This window comes from Desmodus rotundus, chromosome 13 (genome assembly GCF_022682495.2).
Source record: "Desmodus rotundus isolate HL8 chromosome 13, HLdesRot8A.1, whole genome shotgun sequence".
Lineage (NCBI taxonomy): Eukaryota > Metazoa > Chordata > Mammalia > Chiroptera > Phyllostomidae > Desmodus > Desmodus rotundus.
The window spans coordinates 9,465,226-9,487,851 of NC_071399.1; the positions used below are offsets into that span (position 1 = coordinate 9,465,226).

The following is a 22,626-nucleotide window of genomic DNA, read 5'->3' on the forward strand; positions in this document are numbered from 1 at the left end:
CTGGTGTTTTTCTTCCTCTCTTCTCCCTTCCCCTCTCTAAAAATGAATAAAATCTTTAAAAATTAAAAAAAAATCTTTTAATGGGGGGAAAGCATGCTAAAGGGCAGTGTCCACCCTTTTACACCCTGCTTTAAAAGTGTGTTTCACCTCAGCCAACGTCACTGCTATTTCTTTGAGTTATGAAAACGGTGGCCTGGTCATTCTGCAGTCTCACAACCCAGAGCCCAGTGACTGTGGCCCTGCTTAACCGGTGACTCCAAGATGGAAACGAGCACATATTATTAAAGCAAAACCCAGGTGTGCTCTCTGGTTTGTGCAGTCTGAAGGTGGACTGCAGGAGACAAACCTTCTATCTGAGGATGGAGGGACGAGATAAAAAAGAAAACAAACCTCGTGCATAATTAGACCTGGAGTTCTTGGTAATCAGAATAGCATCTTGCATGTACCAGGTCTCAGCAATTCTATTTAAAAGAACTAAGAACAGCAAAGGCCTGTCTGGACAGACTCTTCCACCCAAACAGCCCCGGGGAAGGAGTGGGAAGGCCAGACCCAAGCTCACTGTTGGCCTAGAGAGGGTGGTGGGGCGGGCGGGTGCCTCCGGGCAAGACTAAAATCTCTGGATTATGAAGTCTGGCCTCGGGCAGTGGGAAGGAAGAGTCGAGTGCTTTTCCGGAGACGAGGGCCTGGGAGAGTTGGGGGTGGGCAGAGGGCAGGAAGTCGGCAGGTGGGGGCTGAAGGAGACCAGGCGCTGGGGGGCCGCCTGGCCCAGCCGGATCTCCGCGGTGGGCGCGGTGACCGGCGGAGGGAGGAGGGAAGGGCGGGCACGGAGGGGAAGGAGGTGTCGCCTGGCCGCACAGGAATCTGGCTCTTGCGGGGCCTCAGGATCTGGAGGGGGAAGCAGCCCAGCTCGCCCAGCAAGCCTCCTCGCCCATGGGCCACGTAAACCCGGCTGGGAGCGCCCCTGGTCACGCCGGGAGAAGCTCGTGGGTCCCGGACGCGACTCGGTGGCCCGTGCGGCCTTAGCGGGTCCAGGGGCGCAGCGCTGGGCGGGCCGCGAACCGAGGCCCCGGGGGCGCGGGAGCGCGCGGCAGCCCGCAACCCGCGGGGCGCCAGCGCAGTGTGTCCACGGCCTGGGGCGCGCAGGCCAGGGGAGGCGCAGCCCGGCCCTGGGGATGGGAGCGCAGACCTGGAGCTGATTGTGATTGGGTAAGTCCTGGTCCGAGAAGAGAAGTGAATTAACTCTGTCCTCTGTCGTGTCATATTTTTGTGCCATGTGCTTACACCCCCCCCCCCCCCTCCGGCTGCCTGCAAAGCTGGAATCCATCTTGTCCGTTTCCTTGTATCCATTCATGCAATCTCTCCTGCCGACATCATCCGCCCTCCCAAGTGAAGTTGCTCACTTGGCTCTGAGAAGCATCCGTGACATCTGAGATGACTTCTTCATCAGTCCAGGGAGCTGAGGTTACTTCTAGGATGTTCTTGAGTTAAGTCAGGGCAGCGCGAATGGTTTCTAGGAGGGGCAGCTTCGTGAAGGCCAGTTCATCGGGAAAATCATCCTGCATTTCGGCTCATTCAGAATTCTGCGCTCGTTTCAGACAACCATTTTAAACAGAAATAGAAAATTGAAAATTGTGATTATTTGTACAGGCAGAAGTTTGTGGGCTACCAAGAGACAGCTTTTTCAAAGTAAAAGTCATTACCTTGACAACTAGAATGGAGTGACTCTTGGAGATGGGGGACTGAGCCTTAACTTCCATGCACCAACAAATTAATACAATATGGTTCGGTTGTTGCACTTCAGTCTACACTAAAGACTAGGTCCTGTCTCCAAATGAATAGCTTCAAATGTACCCACTGAGCTGAACTGTGTCATCTCTAAGGTACAAGGAACTGGTATATAACCCTTATATGGCCATGTATTATGTAATAAGAGCTTGAACATTCCACCACTTTCAAGGGTTTTGTTTTTGTTTTTGTAGGACACATCTTATAAGTTGTGTACACTTGCGTAGAGCATATGGCTTACGTAGGAGTCAATAGTTTACAGGGAATTCAAGCTGTTCGCTATTTTGCATGAAGTAACAGTACAGCATGGTTGGAAGACAGAGAAGCCAAAGAATCAAAACAAGACGTAGAAATTGAAAGGTACATTTTTAGAGACCCTGTTTTTAATTGACAATGTCAATGACTTCTGACTCTGGGAAAGACATGCAGGTTAGATGGCCTGGGTCCTGGGACCTGCTCCGTCCCTGTGGGCTTCAGGACCTCGGGCAGGCATCAGCCCCTCCTCAGAACTCTTCGGAGCTCTCTGGGCAAATGCCTGTGTCCCTATACTGAACTCTGAAATTCAGGAAGTTCCACAAAGGTCCAGAGAGTTCGAAGAAGCAGGGAAGAGCAGAGGAGAAAGAGTTGGAGAAATGCTGAGGAAGTAGATGTAGTTTCGAGGCATCCATTTTATAGGGATCCCCCGCATGCCCACCGTATCCCACTCCAGCACCTGTGCCTCTTGGGGTGCTCCTGTCCCCACTCACTTCTCAGTGAGCTCCTCTTGGCAGGATATGGGGGAATGTGAAGAGAGAAACGAGTTATTTGGAAATACCAGCTACTGTGAGAGCTGTGAATTTTCTTTCTTTATAAAGAGAAAGGGTTCCCCAGAAATGTCTTGAATTTGGAGAATATTTTCAGGTCTAGTCACAAGGTAATCTTTGGAATGAAGCATGCACATTCAGAGTAATTATGGAGCAAAAATATGTTCTTTAGAGTTACTAATTTAATCTCCACCTATTGGTTCTTTCAACAAACAGAACATCTCTATGTGACGGGCATTGATTTGGCTGCTACAGATAAGGAAAACTATTTAATAAAGTGTCAAGATCATCACAATAAAATGCTAAATTTTGCAAGAGCACTGTAAGCAACCTAAGTGCCCATCAGTAGATGAGTGGAGAGAGAAGCTGTGGTACATATATACAATGGAATACTACTCAGCCATCAAAAGAGTAGACTCTTACCATTTACAACAACATGGATGGCTCCAGAGGCTGTTATGCTAAGTGAAATAAGTCAGACAGAGAAAGACAAATACCATATGATTTCACTTACGTGTGGAATCTAAAGAGCAAAATAAATGAACAAAACCAAAACAGACTCACAGATGCAGAGAACTAACTGATGGTTGCCAGAGGGGAGGTGGGTTGGGAGGTCAGATGAAAAAGATGAAGAGGTTAAGAAGTATGAATAGTCACGGGATGTGAAGAGCAGCATAGGAAATGTAGCCAATAATTGTTGTAACAATTACGTATGGTGCTGGGGAGGTTCTGGACTTACCAGGGGAATCACTTTGAGATCACTTCGTAAGGTACAGAAATGCCTAACCACTAAGCGGTACACCTGAAACAATATTGAATGCCAACTGTAATTGAAAAATTAAAAATAAATTTAAAGAAATAAAAAAACCAAACAGATGTATAGTCAGACATGCTGTGGGAGGTGCAAGTGAACAAGAGTAGGGTTTTCATAGGACAGCCTTTGCTAACAGTAACGGCAGTGAGAAAGAACAGCCCGAGGTATCTAGCACCTGATACCTAGCGCTGATTGGGCAGACACTTCACACACTTTATCTCATTCCAGTGCCACAGCAACTGTACAAGTCAGTTCACAGTATTGTCACTGTTTCACAGATGTAATAGATGCTGAGGCCAGGGAGGAGAAATTACTTGCTCAAAGAGCATAGGCCTATCGGTGGCGGAGCAAGATTCAAATCCATCGTTTTTGTTATTGTAGAGATACTATAAAGGAACAGTGTTTTATTTGATTCACCACCGTGAGTTTAAAATTATTTTTCAGTAAGAGCCAATTAACTCATATACCAGGGTGTACTTCTTAATGTTCAAAGCAGGTCTGTCTGATATAATTTTAATGGATTGCCTCTTCTATGTCGCACATATTTTTAGGTTTATCTGAAGTTACTGTGTCATGTGCAAATGGTAAATAATTGATGGTTTTGAAACAATTGAACGGGGCTCAAGGTAATGCAGTTTATTAGCATGAAAGCTTGTCCTGTGTTCTTTTCTCTGGTACCCAGTCTTTAACACCTTTATCCTCAGAATTGCTTGGTTGTACTTAAGACAGAGAGCAATAAGGAGAAGAAAAAGTCATATAATTCTATTCTCTTTTCTACAAGATACGTTTGGAAGGCAGAGGTTCTTGCTCACCTCTGTTTATAGTAACTGATTTGTTTTTGAAATTCCCTTTGTTGAAAAGTACCTATAGGTAAATAACTAAGGGCAGAATTTCTTCGTATATTAATATTTCTCAAAACTCCATTTACATTCAGAAATACAGACGTTGAAAATTAGGAAGCATTATAATTGAAAGCTAAAGCAAAGTTTTATTTTTGTGAATGCTAGAGTGATGTCCCCGTTAGAAATAGTAAAAGTTGGCTTCCCCCCCCAAATCGCTCATATCTTAAATGAATATAACTTACTTGTTTGAGAAAGTGCGTCTATAAAAATGGACGTTGTTTACTGTTAAACACGAGGAAGGTGTTTTGACCCGAGTGCAGTAAACGTTTCCAGAGGCTCATTGGAAGTTAATGATCAACACCGGCGGCACCGCGCCAGCCAGGTTGAAGACCTCACTGACCACGGACAGTAGGCTTCCAGTTTATGTGTTTGGTGATTCAAGAATATTTGACATATTTCAGAAATACATGGAATTACTGATTTTTTTTTTCCTGGAATGCTGGTTGGCTTTTGCAAGCTCAAGGCCACCTGTTCGAAGGACAGGTGGGACCTGAAGTCCAGTTCATGTTTACTTGCAAAGTCCTGCATCGGAGTGAGGTTGTGTCTGTCCAGAGTTTGGGGAAACTTTTACCGGTCTGGTGACAGAACAAAAAGTTGTTGGTTTTATCCAGTTTAAATTAAGTGGCATGTAGGTTAAAGGCAATCTTCCTCTTAAGAAAACAGAAGAAACAGTAAGGGTCTGGGCCTCAGCTGCTCCAGCATTCGTAGTGTGTGTGTGCACACATGTGATTTGGGGGGGAAATGGCAGGAGGGAAGGAGCAACTTTAGACACAGGGAGATTTTAAAGGCTCTAATGGATAAAATTATGTTACTACATTACAGGCACTTTTAATATTGTATTGTATTTATTTTTCAGACGAGGACTGTCCAAAGGATCTGGAAAGCACAATTTTGCTGGGAAAAACGAAGATCCTTTGCCTACACGTTTTACAAGAAATGTGCAGACGGCCATCGGTAAATATGCCTGGTAAGAATTAATCTGCAAAATGCTTCGGATTGCAAAACTGAAACAGGGCCGAAATGAATATGGGACACAGAGTAGGTGATTGGCCATGAATTTCTAGAAGTAGAAGGGCAGGTTTATTTTCAGAGAACACTGAAAGTAGTGAAATATTATATTGCATAAATATTTCAGAATTCAGGGTGCTGTGAAATTCACACCTATATTTAAAGAAAGAAAGAGAAAGTGCTCAGAGAAGAACAGCCACTTTCCAGGCCAAGGTCTTCCCAGGAAACGTTATTTATGTCACTTACATTTGTTCCTGCAGTGCATCCTCCTCGTCATTTTCCTCCGATGGAAGCCCAACCCCCACGGAAGCCCACAGCTCTTGGTCTGGGTCTGGGACACGGAGTCCGCCGACTGGCTTATCTACCGAAAGGAGCTCCATCTACTCTTGGAGAGATGATGTATGTCTCTGAATACTTTGGATAATCACATGATTACAGTGTATAATGAAGAATTGCTTTTTTGTTTTTAAAAAACCTTTTTACCGATTTTAAAAGCATTACTTATACACATGGACAGTCATACATATAAAACATGTACATGTCACACATCAAAACTTAAAAATACAGAAAACTATAAGGAAAAATAAAAATCACTCATATTCTCATAACTCAGAGTCTTAGCCGTTGATGGCTTTATTTTTCCTACTTCTTCTCCCTCCCTCTCAGGGTGTTATGTACATTCCTTGCATGAGATCTGCAGTGGGAATTCAGGACAGGACCTCAAATACGAGAAAAATTGGGGGGAAGTAAAAACTAAAAAAAATCACCATTGTTAGAGGATTTCTAAGTCAGATGTTTTACTTTCACCTTCTTTCTAGCTCTTGTGGAAACTATTAACTTTAACCCTATTTTTGTTCTTTTTGGGAGTGGGATTCTTAGCTGGGCAAGCTTTTAGTGCACAGCTGGGCACTCTGCTGATAGTGCAGTTGGTCTCCTGGCTGTCTGGTCCCCAAAGTGCCCTGGGGCTCCTGGGGTCCAGCCTTTGGTGAAGCCCTTGTGGCTGGGAGGAGCCTCTGCCGGAGTACCTTGGATCTTCTAAATCCTGCTCTTTGCTTGTGTTCCGTTTTCCTTCACTCTAACAGCAGTTCTCCACTGGCTCCTCTTCCTCCTAGGATGTTACAGCTTACAGCGGAGATGCACAAAGTGTGGGAGGGGACCCGGGAAGCCAGTCAGCTCTGAATCATGCAGAGCTTCTTTAAATAAGATGTGGCTCTTGCTTCTGACAGATAGCCTCCACCTCACCCCCTGCCACCCCCTCTCACACTCTTTGCTCCCGGGTACACCGCAGGGAAGGAGGCTGAGAATCATTGCTTCATACCATCCGAATTCTAAGTTTCCTCGAGTACCCGTTTTCATGTCATTATCCAGAGAAATTTGTATGACTTTCATATATAGAACTTACGTTACTCCAGAACCTACTGTTGCTTTTAAACATTTCGGTTGGTAATATTTACAAAAGCAACCAAATGCAAAAGAGAGAAAATTGAAAGAAAGCCTTCTTCCAGGCCCCAGCCACCCGGTCCCCCCCTAAGAGGTGTATATATATTATTGCTTTTCTCTGGTTTTGCATTTTTAAGAGAGAATTCATCTCCCTGCCACCTGGCAATCTAGTTTATTATCAACGGGAGGGAAGACGTAACACAGAAAACATTGAGTAGCGTTCTGTGAAAATCAGCCTGCGTGTGCCGTTTGGGTCACGTAGGTCAGACTGAATGTGCACTTCGTGGCTCTGCGCTGTGGATGAGACTTCAGGCTCCCACGTCCCTGGAAGAAAATACAAGCAGGCCTTTCGCCCTGGAGGCTGCCGGTTCGCTATTGCTTCTCCCGGGTGCAGTCGTGTTTGCGGTGGCCTCAGTGGTTCCGAGCCCTGTAGACTGTTGCCCCCAGCCACGGAGAACAGGAGGAATGCCGACAGGTGTCCTCATTTCCCTGCGGCCAGCCACGGTGCGAGAGCCTCTTGGGTCAGGCAGGAAAGATCGATACTCTGGCTCATCCTAAGAACCACGCCTCACGACTTTTTTTTTTTTCATTGATTAAAAGAATGTGAATGGCCCTTCTATCAAAGTAATTTTCCTTTCCAGTGGTATAATCAGATAAGAAAACAGTGTGTATTTTGCAGATGTTCTTACATGTGTCACACCCTACTATATGAGGGGCATATATCTGCGTGTATATATGCGCATACTTGTGTGTGTACAGATGTGTAGGTGTGTGCATGCCTAAGCCTCTGTATCAAGGTCTGTGTCAAATCCCAAACCTGTATCTCTGTCAAATCTAATAGGTCTTACAACTCGTGTGGTGGAAATGACGTCTACTTAATAGTTACAGAAACTGAGGTTCCATATAATGGGTGCTCAGATAGGTAAGCATCATTGATTATGAAGCCGGTATTTCTACAACGTCTTGTACTAAACGTGCATTTCTCTTTTAGGAGTTTGACAAAACCAGCGCACAGAAGGTACAGCAGTTGTTCTGGGAGGCTGAGGAAATGTTGTTTGAAGGGAAAGTGAGCCCTCCGGCCCAGAACCTGGTGGCCGAATGCACTGAGTGGGCCAGGCGCTCCGTGCACCTGAGGTAGGAGGCAGTTCACCAGAGGGGGCTGGGGCACGGCCCCCTCCCGACTCGCTTCACACAACGAGCACGTTTTGGCTGAAACACGTACCCCAAAACACATGCCCTCTACTGAGAACTCGCATCCTTTGAAATGGCATCGTAGGACATGCAGAGATATCCCAATACTCAAGTGCATTTTAATCTGGGAGAAGCACGTTTAGCTCATCCTCAGAAAAGCATGAGCTGCGTGACCGATATGAGAGTGGTAGCAGTCGTCCTTTACCTGCACGTGTGCTAATGTGAGAGCCACATAGACGTGTCCTCAGTACTGAGAGCCACACTCAGGGTGGGAGTGGGGGAGGGACAGAGTAATTATTTGCCCTCTGATTGGACAGATGAACTTTACCATCGCACCGAGATCCTTATATAGGAAGGATCATTTGTTGTTTTTTATATCAAAGATGGAGAATATAGACTGGATATAAAGGGAAGCTTTTCTTCCTTCAGTTACTCAGCCAAAATCCTTAGGGGGGAAAGTCCATACGGGTTATCTGAAGTTCCTCTATGTTACTCTATTTTATGTATATATATATAATGGGCAGGTAAATGAGTATATCCATACAAATGTCGGTGGGTCTTCTGGTGACCTCAGCTATGTACCTCTTAAGCAAATCTTGACTAAGTAGGTTTTTATCTTTTCAGCCTTTCATAAACCTCCTGCCTTAAAAAAGTACAATATATCCACTAGGTATTAATTGAGGGTGCTTACTTTTCTAGGCCTGGCGAACCTACTGAGATGCCAGGAGCTCAGAACTGCTTCCTGTCACTGTTAACTCACAGAGCTAAGATGAAAGAGGAAGGCGGGAGGATGGAAAAAGGAAAGATCATAAGGCACATGAGCCAACTCTACATATTTATATATTTTTTAGTTAACATGTCTAAAGGACTTCCATGAGCCTGGCATTACTCTAGAGCAGTGATTTCAACCTTTTGCATCTCATGGCACATAAAAACTCAACACTAAAAACTTGCAGCACACCAAAAAAATGCTGTATCTTTTGCCGATGTGACAAAAAATAAGTATAATTTTGAATCATTCACCGCAGATGGCTATCATTATGTGGGCTGTTATCATCTTTTTATTTGACAGTCTAAGGGAAGAGAGGTCAGTGGTCCTGATGAAATAGTCAGGTATTGCCACAAGAATTTTTAAAACAAGCAGTACCTGGCTTTTTCATCAGGGACACTTACCTATTTATCCTCAAGAATTTCTTAAAACATGCGGTACCTGTCAGGGGCACTGGCCTCTTTTCCCTTAGGTTGTCAAATAAATGACAATGGCCCACACAACAGTAGTTGTCTGCTGTGCATGATCCAAAATTATACTTATTTTTTTGTTGGATTGGCAAAAAATCTAGTGTATTTTTTGGTGTGCCGCAGACATTTGGCCATTGGTTTACGTGTGCCATGAGATGAAAAAGGTTGGAAATCGCTGCTCTACAGGGAAGGATCTGGTAGATGTTATCTCCAAGCCACTCACTGTTCCTACAAGGTGACTATTAGTAGTTTGTCTTGCCCACACCATCAAACAAATGCAATCAGTGGCTTAGAGAACCCGAGAACTTGGCCTCAGGTCTTTTTGTCAGCAGCAAGAACAGTCTGGCCTGTCCCTGAAAGCCTGTGGTTTTCTGTAAGGCCATGTGACACGTCTCGACCAGTATGTACCTTATTGCTTCATACACGGACCCTCAAAATAGTATTTTATTTAACACTTAAAATTGCAAAACCTTTTTTCCTCTTCTAATTAAAAATATTAGTACATAGTTTTCTCTCTCTCTCTCTTTTTTAATCCTTGCAGAGTATTAGGAAGACAGATTGTCCTGCCAACTGATGAAGGGGTCCGCCACTTCCAGGGCAGTGGGCCTCGCTCCACGGCCCACGAATCCTTCTCGGACACGCGTGAATGCAGTGACAACATCAGACAGTAAGTTCCTACCAGCTGCTTTCAAAAAGTATTTTTAATTGCTCTAAGATACACTTTTTCACGTCTATCTCAGCTATGAGCCTCGGCTCCACCACTTTGGAAATTCCGATTTCATTGAAGGACAGGTATGGAGCATTATTTTCACAAGATGTTCCTGATTCTAAATTGATGATGATGACGTGTGTGTGTGTGTGTGTGTGTGTGTGTAGTACAGATATCCAGGGGGTTAACTTTTCAAGTTTTATTCCGAAGAATCTCTGAAAGGTGAGCTAGATGCAAAATCAAAACGGAATGGCCCTAAGCCCCACGGCAGTAACAGCAGAAGAAATAAAGCCCCACCCATTTTCCTTCGCTCAGCACTGATTTCGCTAAGTCTCTCTATGCCATTGACACATATTTGGGACGGAGCCATGACATCCTTTCATTACGGCAAAGCGGATACAACCTTATAGAACAATTTAGGCTTGGAAGAAGCCCTTAAAATGTTTAACAAAGCCTGTGTTAAAAATATTGCTTTTAAGGATATGACTTTTGTTCAATGTAATAGTTACTGATTTTCAAATGTGGGACTCTGTGCCTTATGAGTAATTTAAAGGCTTACCAAAACCACACAAACATTGTAGTTTTGACCTTCTACAAGCTCTCATGGAGAATCTGCTTCTCCTGTAGGTTGTGCGTCTCCGGCTCTCAGATCCTCCCAGCAGCACTGGCAGTCCCGGCTGGACCAGGTCCCGACTGCACAGGGGTGGCTGACCCGATGGCATGTTCACCCCTGCAAGAAGAGGTGTATGACGTGGAAGGAAAGATTGAAGAGTATTTCGCTTTCGACCAAAAAGAGGAGTGAATAGAATTTTATTTGACCTTAATAGTTTAACAATATTAATTTATTTGGTGTTTATTTAGATTACATGCTCATGTGGTGCTTTGTGTATATTTCACTTACCAAAAGATTGTCCATTCTTTGGAGAGTAATGTGCTCTCAAAAGGTTTCATGTCCCTGGCAGGAAATGTTCGTGCTGGTGGAGGGCCTTGTTTTCTTGTTGACAGTGTGGCACAGGTAGAAAATAAGAGTAGTGGTTAGCATGCTGGTGACCATTGGACAAGCTGTCAGTGGACCTGGTGCCCAGGAGCTCCAGGTGCCCTGTACCTGGCTGCCCAGAAGGGCAAAGGAGATGGGCCAGTCTCTGCCAGTCTCTGCCAGTCTCTGCCCTAATTGCCTATTGGGTTCTTACACAAAAGCTACAAATATTATATAATAAAAATTTGCCTTGTGATTGAAAATTGGTACATTAAAAATTAACATGTGTTTAAAAAGAATGTCATTATATATGTGTACACTGGGCATCTATGCATGCATGTGAGATAGCTAGCTAGCATTATTTACCTTCAACCTGGATTCTCGCAGTAACTAGAATGGGTTTTGTCCTCAGTGATGATGAACGCCCTGGACAGAAATCAGCTCAGCATTATAGGACACGGCACAAACACGCACTTCCGCCGGTGTCCCCGCATGACTGTATCAAAGACGCCGTGGCTGCAGAAGTGTTCGATCGTGTCTGGGCAAATGTGGTAGAAATATTGGAGAAGCTGATTAGCAAAAACTGGGAAATTACACTCACAGGTACTTATCTGTAGCAGTGCTGGGCCTAATGAAAAGAAGTAAGCCCCTTGTTTCTCGGTGTTGTGCCCCGCAATGGCGTGTGGCTGGGGCCTGGCCATACCTAGGACATGCTTGAGGTGGGAGGGAAGTGGGTGTTCGGCCTTCATTCACAAGGGATCTTTAATCACTTCAAAAAGGACATTACTGTTTTTGAGTTGTAAAGATAATATATATGTACTCTGGGAACCCCCCCCACAAAAATACATGAGAAAGAGGCTAGAGGTCACATTATAAAAAATGGATTATGGTAAAAAATAAAAAACCTTACCTAACTAATTTTTAGTAATGGGATACTGGTTTTTAATTGTTTTTAACATTTGTAAAGTAACATGTAAACAGGGATAATTTAATAATCACTTCATTTAACCTTATAAAATGTTTTCTAAATATACTACTTGAAATCGAGCAGAAGCAAATCATAGAAATGTTAGTGGTGGACTGGTATTATGTAATCACTTTGTATAATAGGGTATGTAATCGTGCTAATTTAAATATTATTCTTTTTCCAACCAAAGGGATTGGCTAGGATATCATAAAATACCAAGAATCTTTCTCGCTTCAGAATTTCATCTCTATTTTTCTGCCCAACACTGAAGTGCTAGGCGTTTCGTGATGTGAGCGTGAGAAAGTGTCACATCAGCCATTGCTCGGCGGCATCTCTGCCCTCCGTAGCAGGGTTCGGCGGCCATGGCAGACTCAGGAATAAATGTTTTCTTTGAACAGTGAATTCTAAGTACATAGATTCGATGTAACATGTTTCTTAACGATATTGTATTTTCTGTTGAGACAGGGAGAAAAAAACAGAAAGAAAAACTGAAAGCAGCTGAGACTAAATCTCCACAGGTGCTGGCTTCCCGTATGACCAGCGATGTAGTAAGTGCTCCTCCGTCCAGAAGTTCTGAAACTCGAAGCATCTCCCTGGTGTCTCATCTTAATCCACCTCCGGTAAGTGCTTTCCCATTAGTCTCTCTCTCTTTCCTTCAGCTTTTGTATCTTTGGCTTCAGTTGTCAAGACTGCTATTCTATTACATTTTATTATCAAGATATTTGGGTCCATTTGTCATTAAGACCAACATTTAAAAATAATTATTTCATTCATTTTAATATTCTTTAATAGAGTAGGGGCGCACAGATTTGAAACTTTTCATCAGCTTTGAGCTGACAGGTGTTTGAAGACAAAGAATGTTTCCCTCACTATTTCTAGGTTACAAATGTTCTCCTCTGCTCCCACCAAAGTAATAAAAGAGTCAGCCAGTGAGTATATGCTGGGTTCATTCAGCATTTACCGAATCTGTATTAAGTGACATGTAGTAGGTGTTTGGAAGAGATTTGTAGATAAAGAAGCCCTAGTCCCCTACCTAGTAAAACAGAAAGTATAAAACAAGTCAGATTCAGTATTCTGCGAGTGACATGTTAGAAAGTGTCACTGGAGGATAAAGGAGTAGAACGTCTGCAGGGGTCATTTCAGGCAAAGGCTTGGAGAAATGAAAGACAGGGCGTGTTTAGGGAGCAGTGGTGGGCGTTTGGGTTAGCGGATGGGATACTGGGACCGTCAGGGGCATTGTGGCAAGACCAGAGCTTTCGGATGTGTTGTTTAACTTTTCTAAACTTTAGTTTCCTTATCTATAGAATGGAGAAAATACCATGTTGTCCAAGGGATTGTGGTGAGGATAAAATCACATCAATACGTGAGAGCTACTAACACAGAACCTGGCAACTAACCAACTCAGTAGATTTTCCTTGAAGTGTGCTCTTACTCAAAGACCCAGTGGAAAGTGAAGCTTGTTCCTGGGAGAGCCTCAGTTGTGCTAAGGATTTGGGACTCTATGTTTCCACAGCCCGTCTTGTGTAGGGGAGCAGAGAGATGGGGTGAGAGAGGACTCCTGGTCTCCAGGTCCATCTAATGTAGCTGGAGGGGTCCAGCCGTGCCCATGGTTCCACACTCAGGTGCACGCACACAAGACGAGGCAGTAGTGGATAGTGGAGTGAGTGACAGGTTGAGCTTTGAGCATCGACTGCAAGTTTGGAGCCTGACATCACGATTCACTACCTTTGTGATCATGAGTAAGTCCCTATCTCTCAAAACCCCTGTTTCATGATCTGTGGCACAGGTGGCAAACGCAAGGCCCGTGGGCTGAATCCCGTCCTCCACCCTGTTTTATCCGGCCTGGCACCTTGTTTCTACCTGGTAGCAGCACTGAGCTCTCGCTTAACTGTTAAGGAGTAGTTACATTTATACAGTCCTAAAGTTACATTCGCCCTTTGAAGGCAACCGCAAGGCTGATGTGGCCCCAGGTGAAAATGAGTTTGACACCCCTGATTGATGGGATCTGAGGTAGGAAGCTGTAGGAATTAAAGGAGTCAAAACATTGTGTAGCGTTAGCGTAGCCACCCAATAAATGTTGGTTTTACTATTGTAATTAGATGCTAATTATGTATTATATTATTATATGACATTGTATTATAATTAGATAATAATTATTGCTTATAAATGATGTAGGGTTCAAAGGAAAAACAACATACCCTTCACAAAGTAGAGTAAGACTTCACTAAATCCTAGACAACAGGCAACATTCGGTAAGCTGAAAAGAGAAGGGAAGCCATCCAAGGCAGAGGCAAAACTAAGGCACCTCGCACAGGAGCAGATCAATAGAATGTCTTTGTAAGACGGAAAGGACACGGGCCTGGATAGGTCACGCAGTTCGGGAGCAGTGGTTGGGAAAGGAAATATCTACTAAGATGGCTTTACTCTCCAGTGGAAAGGCTTTACAATGTCGTCTTTGCTTTTGCTGTTCGAAAGAAGTTTTGGAATTGCTACCGACTTGTAATTTTTGGTCTCTCGAAACTGCTCCGACAGTTTAACAGTATTTACCACTTTGCATAATAAAACGTGCAGTATGAATTGCATAAAAATGAGCAGTTGAGAGCAATATAAGAAAGAACCTTTAACTACCAGGCAAAATAAATAAACTCCAGAAACAGAGACATTTTAAAATCAAAGCCATTTTTCACAGATATTTTGTGTTTTTATAGCTGTTTATGGTTTTAAAAAATGTTTTCTATACCTATTTTTGAGGTTTTCTTTTGGATAATTGCTAAAAGAAAATGAATGGACAACACAGTTGAAAGTATAAATAAATACTAATAGAACCTATTTTGAAAAGTCAAAGCGTTCTGGTGGTAATCACCATAGGTCTTTATTTAGTTCTCTAACGTTTCTTTTTAAATGCAGTCCACATGAGGACGATGTGACTGGTTGCTACATCTGTTCTTGAACTAGAAGAGAATTCTAGTTTCAGGCATCCTGTTTGTCTAGATCTAAATATTATTTTGAATCCTAGTTGGACAAATTAAGTGCTTGAATCAAGAATCCATTATTGAGCCCTGACTTCATGGTCTCACCCATGTTATCTGATTTGATCCCCATACTCATTCTGTGAAACAGCTGTCATTCTTCCCAACTGAAACAAGGAAATTAGCCCCGGCTGGGTGGCTCAGTGGATTGAGCATGGGCCTGAAAACCAAAGGGTTGCTGGTTGGATTCCCAATTGGGGCACATGCCTGCATTGCGTGCCAGATCCCCAGGAGGGGGTGCTCAAGAGGCAACCACACACTGATGTTTCTCTCCCTCTCTTTCTCCTTCCCTTCTTCTCTCTCTAAAAATAAACACATAAAATTTTTTTAAAAAAGAAATTAGATTTAAAAAAAAAATAAGGAACTTAAAACTCCAAAGTTATCTTCCCAAGATCACCAGCAGCTCTGGCCCAGCAGCTCTTGGGAGCTGAGAGATGAGACAGGAATGAGGCTTGGCTTGGCTTTTCTCCTGGCTGTCAGGTCACAGCGTGGTGGTGGCATTTCTCCAGACAGTCACCCTTGTGGCTCTGGGCCCAGGTGTGGGCATGTGTCACCACTGTTGTGAGTCTTGGGGCATTAAGCTACCTCTCGTTAATTTCATGCCCCACATCTTCATAAAATCCAGCCCTTTATTAAATTTTCCTCAAATTAGCCACCTTGCAGGTGGGGCCCTGATGGGCATTTGTGATTGCCCTGCAAGCGGGTGCTTTCTGATTTTTATTGTTTTTCCTTTTCTCAGATTCATCGCTCCTCCAACAATTTTTATAATGATCTGAATGGTGTGATGACAATTCAAGCAAAACCACTTCAACAGAGACCTACCTACTTGGCCGATAGGACACAGTAAGTATGAGAAATAATCTCCCAGCCGCCTCCCTGTGCTGGGCACACTTGAGCACCGGGACTACAGAGGGCATGAGAGTGAGAACCATGCTCAGGGCAGGACACAACCACTGTGTGAGAATAAAAACACACTCTTCTAATGTTGACCGTGAAGGGATGACTAGTAGTTTGGGGCAGATAAGAGAAACAGAATGTGGCTGTGAATTCTTAATCTTATGGGTGATACTCTTTGGTCATAAACAATGAGAGACGTAGATCTTTTTTCCTGTCAATGATTCTTCATTGAAGTTGAAAATGAATTGGAAATGATACTCCATTTATTTTCAGCAGAGAGTTAGGAGTATCTTCTGCGAGCCAGGCACTGTCACATGTGAGGCACTAGACCGTGTCTGGTAACAGGTGAATGTCCCCTGCTCTTGCAGAGCCGACATCTGGGTCATTAACTTGATTTCCCTCCCCCAGGAATGACCAGGAGGACAAATCAGTGGGTGTAGGGGCCAGCACGCTTTCCTCGGCACGCCGTCATCTGGGACGAATCTCAGACACTCGTGGACTCCAGACTCCTGCCAAGAAAACACCGGTCCATAGGAGGCTGCCTTCTCTTCCTTCAGACTCACAGAGGCTGAGAACCCCCACTGTGGACAGTGATGAGCTGCTTAAGGGAACAAAACTGTAAGTCTGTCACAGTAAACCAAAGGTCACGGAGGACAGAGACCCTTGTCACTCAGGGCTCATGGATTATTCCAGACAGAGCATCCTTTATCAAATTTATGTGGACACTTTTTTAAGTAGTTCATGTATTTGAATGTTGAACATTTGACTGTATGAGTATCACATGAATTTTTTTCAGCAGTACACGTAGCTGTATAGGTAACTTGTTGGCACCCCCACTGTCTTGTCTCGCTTTGGAGACACTCCCTGGACAATCTGCCACAGGCTTTCTGCAGCAAGGGAGGGAGTTATCAAAGGTCCCCCCACAGGGGCAGGAGGCGGAAGCAACTGCCAATGCCTAACCAGTACTGGACTTTTGTGTTACATAGCACCACTTTCAGCTTTTGGGTAGGGCAGGGTCTGTTTCACTGTTTGGACCTGAAATTTCCAGCTGTATTTGGGTCTGCCCTATTCCTTCTCTGAAGGTCCTACTCCCTCCTGCATTGCCACTGTGGCTTCCTGGGACCCATTCCCCATTCACGGCCCCTCAGGAGCTCTGTACTGGTTCTCGCGTCTTCTTCCAAGCCACCTGGGCTCTCCCATCCAAACCCTGTCTGTTTTCCATGGAAATAAGCTCGGCCACCTCTGGCTGTGCCTTCGCCTTTGCTTCTGGTCTCTCCCTGTCTGTAGACATGTGTTTTCCAACATTGCCACTCTCAGGGGCCCTGTTACACTCTCTTTCCTAACTCCTCCCCAGTGTGTGGAATTTAATAGTCCACAAATATACTGTACAGTTTATATACATTTTTATATCTGTGATTTACACTTTAAAAGAGGAAGATTTTTGTTTGTCCACCAAAAATTAGTGTTTGTCCCTTGGGGACAATAGCACAGTCTTTGACTATGAATACCTACTTCCCATCACTTCTCACCCCACCCTTGACTCTGTCAGCCTCATCTTCTCTCTGACCCATAGACCCCCCAGTCCTGTGACTTCCGACTTCCATGATTTTGTTCATGCTCTGTCTTGCACTTCTATTGAAATAACATTTGTTTCTTAATTACTTCCTAATTAATTCAAAGTACTACGAGTTCACTGTGGAATATTAGGACAATGCCAAAAATATGAGTAGAAATCAAAGATCAACTATATGCTCGACACACACAAATATAAAAAAGACAACTGTTGGTAAATTTCTACCATGTTTTCTATCACTATATGTTTTCTTTCCATTCTTTTTTTCTAATATTAACATTATCTTACTATTGTAGAATGTAGTGGCTTTTCATATACTTTTTTTTTTTACTTAACATTCTTGATATTTTCCATATTATTAGATATTTTTGAAAGCATTATTTTAATGACTAAAATATAATCGTGTAGGTATGTGATAATTTATTATTATTGAGACTTTTCTTGTATATTTTCATTATTATAATATGCAGTAAATACATTTTATGTAAATCTCAATAAGATGTCTTTAAACTGCTTTCTGATAATACAGTTCTGGAACTAAAACTATCAGATCAAAGGCTATGGATATTTTTAAGGCTCTTGAACATTTTTTCAAAGTTCTTCCCAGAATGGTTCTACTGATTTATAGTCCCATTGGCAATACAAAAGACCATCTTCACTCCTTCAACTGCAAAACTTTGAGTAGTATGTGTATTTTAAAACTCGATAGGTCAAAAAATGGTTCTATTTTAATTTTTACAACTTTATTATTAATGAATAAATAAATTAGAACCTGTTTTTAGAATATCCATCTGTACTCTTCTGCTTGAACCAAACAATTTAATTTTTCAGTGTTAACATCTGGTAGAGAAAGTTCCCTATCATCATTATTACTCTTTTTTTAAATTACAATTTACTTGGCCATCATAACAACTAAACTCTACAATCTGGTTGATAAGCTTTTTTAAAGAGTGTCACATTGGACTTCAGGGCATTCAATTCATCGAAAATGTAGGAAATAACTGACATTTTCACAATATTTAGTTTCCCATTAAAGAGCATATTTTGCCTCTCCCTTTTATGACCATACGTAAAGTTTTGTGGTTTTCCAAATCGAGGCCCTGCCCATTTAGAATTAATTTTCCTTTCATAGATCACTCTATTCTCTAAATTTCTACAGTGCTTGTATTCAAAACCAAACACCATAGCACTTTAGTATATAAACTGCAGTGCATTGCACTCTGATTACTTGGTGTGTTTTCAGTCACTTGTGAACTCCGTCCGTAAGGGTTGGAACTAGCTCTCTGTTCCACACAGTGGCTAGCAGAGCTGGGCACTCAGTAAATACAGCTTGATAGTCATGGCTGAGCAAGGAGAAGGTGACTGCAGTGGATGGTCAGTCCCCTCCCCATGTTTGTCTTCCTAAAACTCAGCTCATTTCTTTTGGCAGCAGACTTCAGTGACGAAGAGCTCAGATTAGGAGCTAGTGGTACCGTCTGCCCTCAGTCTCGGCACCTGGGTGCTCAGTTACCTGTTGTTGTGTTTGCAGGCAAACTGGTGTAGACCACATGTCCTCCCCACCCGTCCCAACCCCACGGACCAGGCTACCCCCAATAGGCTCCGAGACTGCCGAACAGAATGTGGCACCTCCCGGATCTCGCCCTGCTTCTGTAAGACAGATTTCATTATATTTAAGTGCACCGTTTTGATAGTCTATTGGAAAACAAACGAACAAACAAAATATAATCTTGGCACTTTGAAGTGAAACCTTAAACAAAAAACGTCTCCATAATCTGTTTAGTGGCAGATTATGGAGACATTTAATGGTTTGTGAGGATTTACAGGGGATGGGAGGATTAATTCACTATTTTGCAAAATAAAAATATGACTTAAACTAAATCAGGAAGTTTGGGTGTGATGGTCAGGATGATGTGGTGAAGAAAGTAGCATGAAGGGCAGGTCAGGAGACAGGCAGATGTGTGTTTGAATCCTGCTACACAAACTCTGTGTGATTTGGTGCCAGTGAATCTCCTTGAGCCTAAATTTTGTCATCTAAAAAGGGCGATAATGATTTCTCCCTCAAAGAATTATTATAAGGATTACATGAATGTTTCAGTGTTGAATAATGACTGGCATAAATTAAGAGCTCAGTCTAATGCCCCTGCCATTTTTATCAGTGGTCATTTTTGCAGCTAACTTGACCATGTTTGTTGCAATGTCTAGTCAATATCCTCTTCACCCAAGGTCAGCTCAGCCCTGCAATTGCAAAAGATCTGGGGAAGCCATCCTGCTGGTGATCTGCATAACCAGCTTCTGTAATGACCACGCACTTTGCCCTGGTAGCTTGTGTCTACTTTATCAGACACGGAAGGACCCAGCTGTGGAAACACAAAGGCTTGGAGATGGAGCAAACCACCGAGGCAGTGTTTTCTCTTGCATTCCTTGCGTCTCCTGCAGCCCAGCAGTGGCACCATTCCCAGGAGGCCAGAGTGGCAGAGCGTTCATGTTTAATCTTAGAATATTAAGGCTTAGAGTGAAGTCACATGATGCGGACCCCAGCCCTTGGGGTCTGTGTGTTGTGGCTGCGACAAATTCACAAGGACTACAGAAGTCCTGTGGAGAAAAAGGGACAGCATGACCTCTCTCTCAGTGAGAGAGAGAGGGCCCCGACCCCTGCCTGGACAGGCTTTTATTGCTTTTCTGGGTACATTACAGTGAGGATGGTCCTCATTTACTATGCACAGGTTCACTGTAGGTGATTACCTTTTGCAGATAACAAAGGAAAGAATGTTGTGAATTACATCAAACAAGAAGGATGTTTGCAAATGCAGTGGGAAAAGTGGTTGAACTGGTTACACTCATCCTTGGAATGTTGAGCATAGATTTTAGGAAGTTACTTTAAAGACATGCAGTAAACATTTGCTGCCTGGATTCAGGGTAAGGGAGTTTTAGCAAAAGCAAGCCTCAAAGCAGCCTAGGTACAATGCAGGCCTGCTTCCCCATGGGAGAACCTATCTGTGGGTGTGGGTCCTGTGTGCAGACCTCCCTCCCCATCAGTTTTCTGAATCAGGGATTGGGCCACATTCCCCATGACACATGGAATGGTTCCCTATAGCCACATAAGTAGACAAATACCACCTTAAAAAAAGTCTGATGCTTCACAAATGCAGAATTACATTTTTATTATAGTTTAATGTTAAGAATTTGATGTGGTTAAGGTTTTTAATCCGTATTTACCTACTAGGACACTACCGTTTTATCGGTCTAAATAATACCATTACATAATTAAAATATATTTTGACATTTATGCTCAATAGACCTTATACTTAGCCATACATAAACAGGTTTTCAAATAAGTGAGCGAATGAATGACTAAAGGAGTGAAGGAAGCAGATACAGATTTTCTCTTGTTTTTGAAGGGTTGCATTTCATTTAATCGAGATCACATTATCTCTCATGTAGTACAGAGGGAGGCACGCGCACCGTGTGTTAAGCACAGTACCTGATAATGTAGCCCGATCACCTCGTCAAGAAAGACCCCTGGCCGTGGAACAGCTTTCAAGGCCTAGCACAACCCATACATTTCGGGTAGGTTCTCTGTTAACCGTACTTTGGTTTTCTAAAAATATGCAACCCAAGTGCCCATCAGTAGATGAGTAGATAAAGAAGTTGTGGTATATTTGTACAATGGAATATTACTCAGTCGTAAAAAAAAAAAAAAGAAGGAAATCTTACCATTTCGACAGCATGGATGGACCTAGAGAATACCATGCTAAGTGAAATAAGTTGGTCAGAGAAAAGCAAATACTATATAATTTCACTCATATGTAGCATCTAAAGAAAAATTAAACAAAACAAATAAAACAGAAACAGAGTCATAGATACAGAGAACAGAGTGATTGGCGGTTGCCACAGAGGAGGGGGCGGGGAGGCTGGGTGAACAGGGTGAAGGGATTGAGGAGTACGGATTGGTGGTTACAGAATAGTCGTGGGGATGTAAAGGACAGCACGGGGAATGTAGTCAATAATGTCTTTATGATACTGTGTTTATGGAGGGTGCCCTGTGGGCACTGGGACTGTGGGGCCGTGTTTTGTAAAGTATGTGATTGTCCAAACACTATGTTGAACACCTGAAACTATAACAAATCAATACTGAACGTAAACAAAACACAACTTTTGATTAAATGTCATACAAGGGAAAAAATATCTGAAACAATAAAACTCATCCCTTATTTTATTTTTCTTCAAACAGTCAGACACGCCTCGAAAAGGCTCATTGACCCTGGTGGAATTTGCTGGTCACACCTGGACAGGTCAAGGTTTCCTGACAGGTCAGTGTTCTCGATCTATAAATAAAGTGATGCAATTTGTGAGGTTGTAAGTTTTGGAAAGAGAAATAGAAGATTATCTACCTTGATAGGAGTGTTTTTGATCACATCAGAGAAATACTAAGGGTTTGTGGTCCATGGCCAGACCTCAGAAATCTCTATAAAGAGCAAAACGACAAAGACAAGCTGTTGTTGGTCGTCAAGGGGGAAATGCCTAAATACCCTTAATTAACTTAGGGCCTCACCCTCACGCAAAAGGAAAACGCCACCTTTTGAGTCTTATGAGAAATTAGTGTCTCAGCTGTAGAGCTTCATGCTTTCTTCTAAATGAAACCCAAATCTTCGATTCTCTGAAGATCTAATTATAAAATGGTTAATAAAATTAACACATACCTTCTGATTATTTAAAATGCAGAGTTTCACAGATAGGTATGCTCTTTGAAGAATACAGTGTGTAGGCTGAATTTAAGTCAGCATGGCATCGCCACGAGGGGAGTCAGTCTGGAATCAGTGCTCGGTTTCCAGCCCGGCTCTACCACCTACTAGCTGAGCCGTATTCCGGGTGCTGCAACCTCTCTGGGCCTCCGTTTCTCTGTTTCGAATCATTGGAAGAATGTGTGGAGAGGACTGAGCTAGATGCCAGACAGTCATTCTTTGCTTAACAATTATGACCACTTGTGTTCCAGATAATCTGAAATGTAAAGAATAATTTGTTGTTTTCAGGGGAATACTTCATGTATTATAATTTTAAAATAAATTTAGCAAAATGTAAGCATTGGAAGAACACAGGTTTGTCGCTCTCTACATTAGCCCTTCGGTAGCTGAGTGATGTCAAAGGTTTTTCAGCCCTTTGGGACTTTTCCCCAGTGCTTCATAGCTCTCGGCTGCTGTAGGTTTTTTTTTTTTTTTTTCTTTATGCGTTCCTTAGCACTGTTAGCTGTCATGGTCAGCGACAACAGTTCTTCCTCTAAAGGGCAGCCATGCTG

At 43.0% G+C, this 22,626-nt stretch overlaps 1 protein-coding gene across 3 annotated transcripts in view; it reads left to right on the forward strand.

Moving 5' to 3' along the window:
* FAM149A (family with sequence similarity 149 member A) overlaps positions 1 to 22,626 on the forward strand; it is a 39,428-nt gene that overhangs the window by 12,530 nt on the left and 4,272 nt on the right. For 2 of the 3 annotated variants that reach the window (XM_053916491.2, XM_045197147.2), the window contains exons 1-13: positions 4,653 to 4,787; positions 5,161 to 5,271; positions 5,573 to 5,711; positions 7,744 to 7,886; positions 9,724 to 9,849; positions 10,519 to 10,689; positions 11,280 to 11,470; positions 12,300 to 12,454; positions 15,603 to 15,706; positions 16,169 to 16,378; positions 18,862 to 18,982; positions 20,775 to 20,900; positions 21,565 to 21,643. In XM_053916491.2, the coding sequence (XP_053772466.1) occupies positions 4,741 to 4,787; positions 5,161 to 5,271; positions 5,573 to 5,711; positions 7,744 to 7,886; positions 9,724 to 9,849; positions 10,519 to 10,689; positions 11,280 to 11,470; positions 12,300 to 12,454; positions 15,603 to 15,706; positions 16,169 to 16,378; positions 18,862 to 18,982; positions 20,775 to 20,900; positions 21,565 to 21,643 (1,723 nt within the window). In that variant the 5' untranslated portion in view covers positions 4,653 to 4,740. Of the gene's footprint in view, positions 1 to 4,652; positions 4,788 to 5,160; positions 5,272 to 5,572; positions 5,712 to 7,743; positions 7,887 to 9,723; positions 9,850 to 10,518; positions 10,690 to 11,279; positions 11,471 to 12,299; positions 12,455 to 15,602; positions 15,707 to 16,168; positions 16,379 to 18,861; positions 18,983 to 20,774; positions 20,901 to 21,564; positions 21,644 to 22,626 lie in introns of those variants that run through there. The other variant, XM_024562709.4, reaches the window with a different exon arrangement.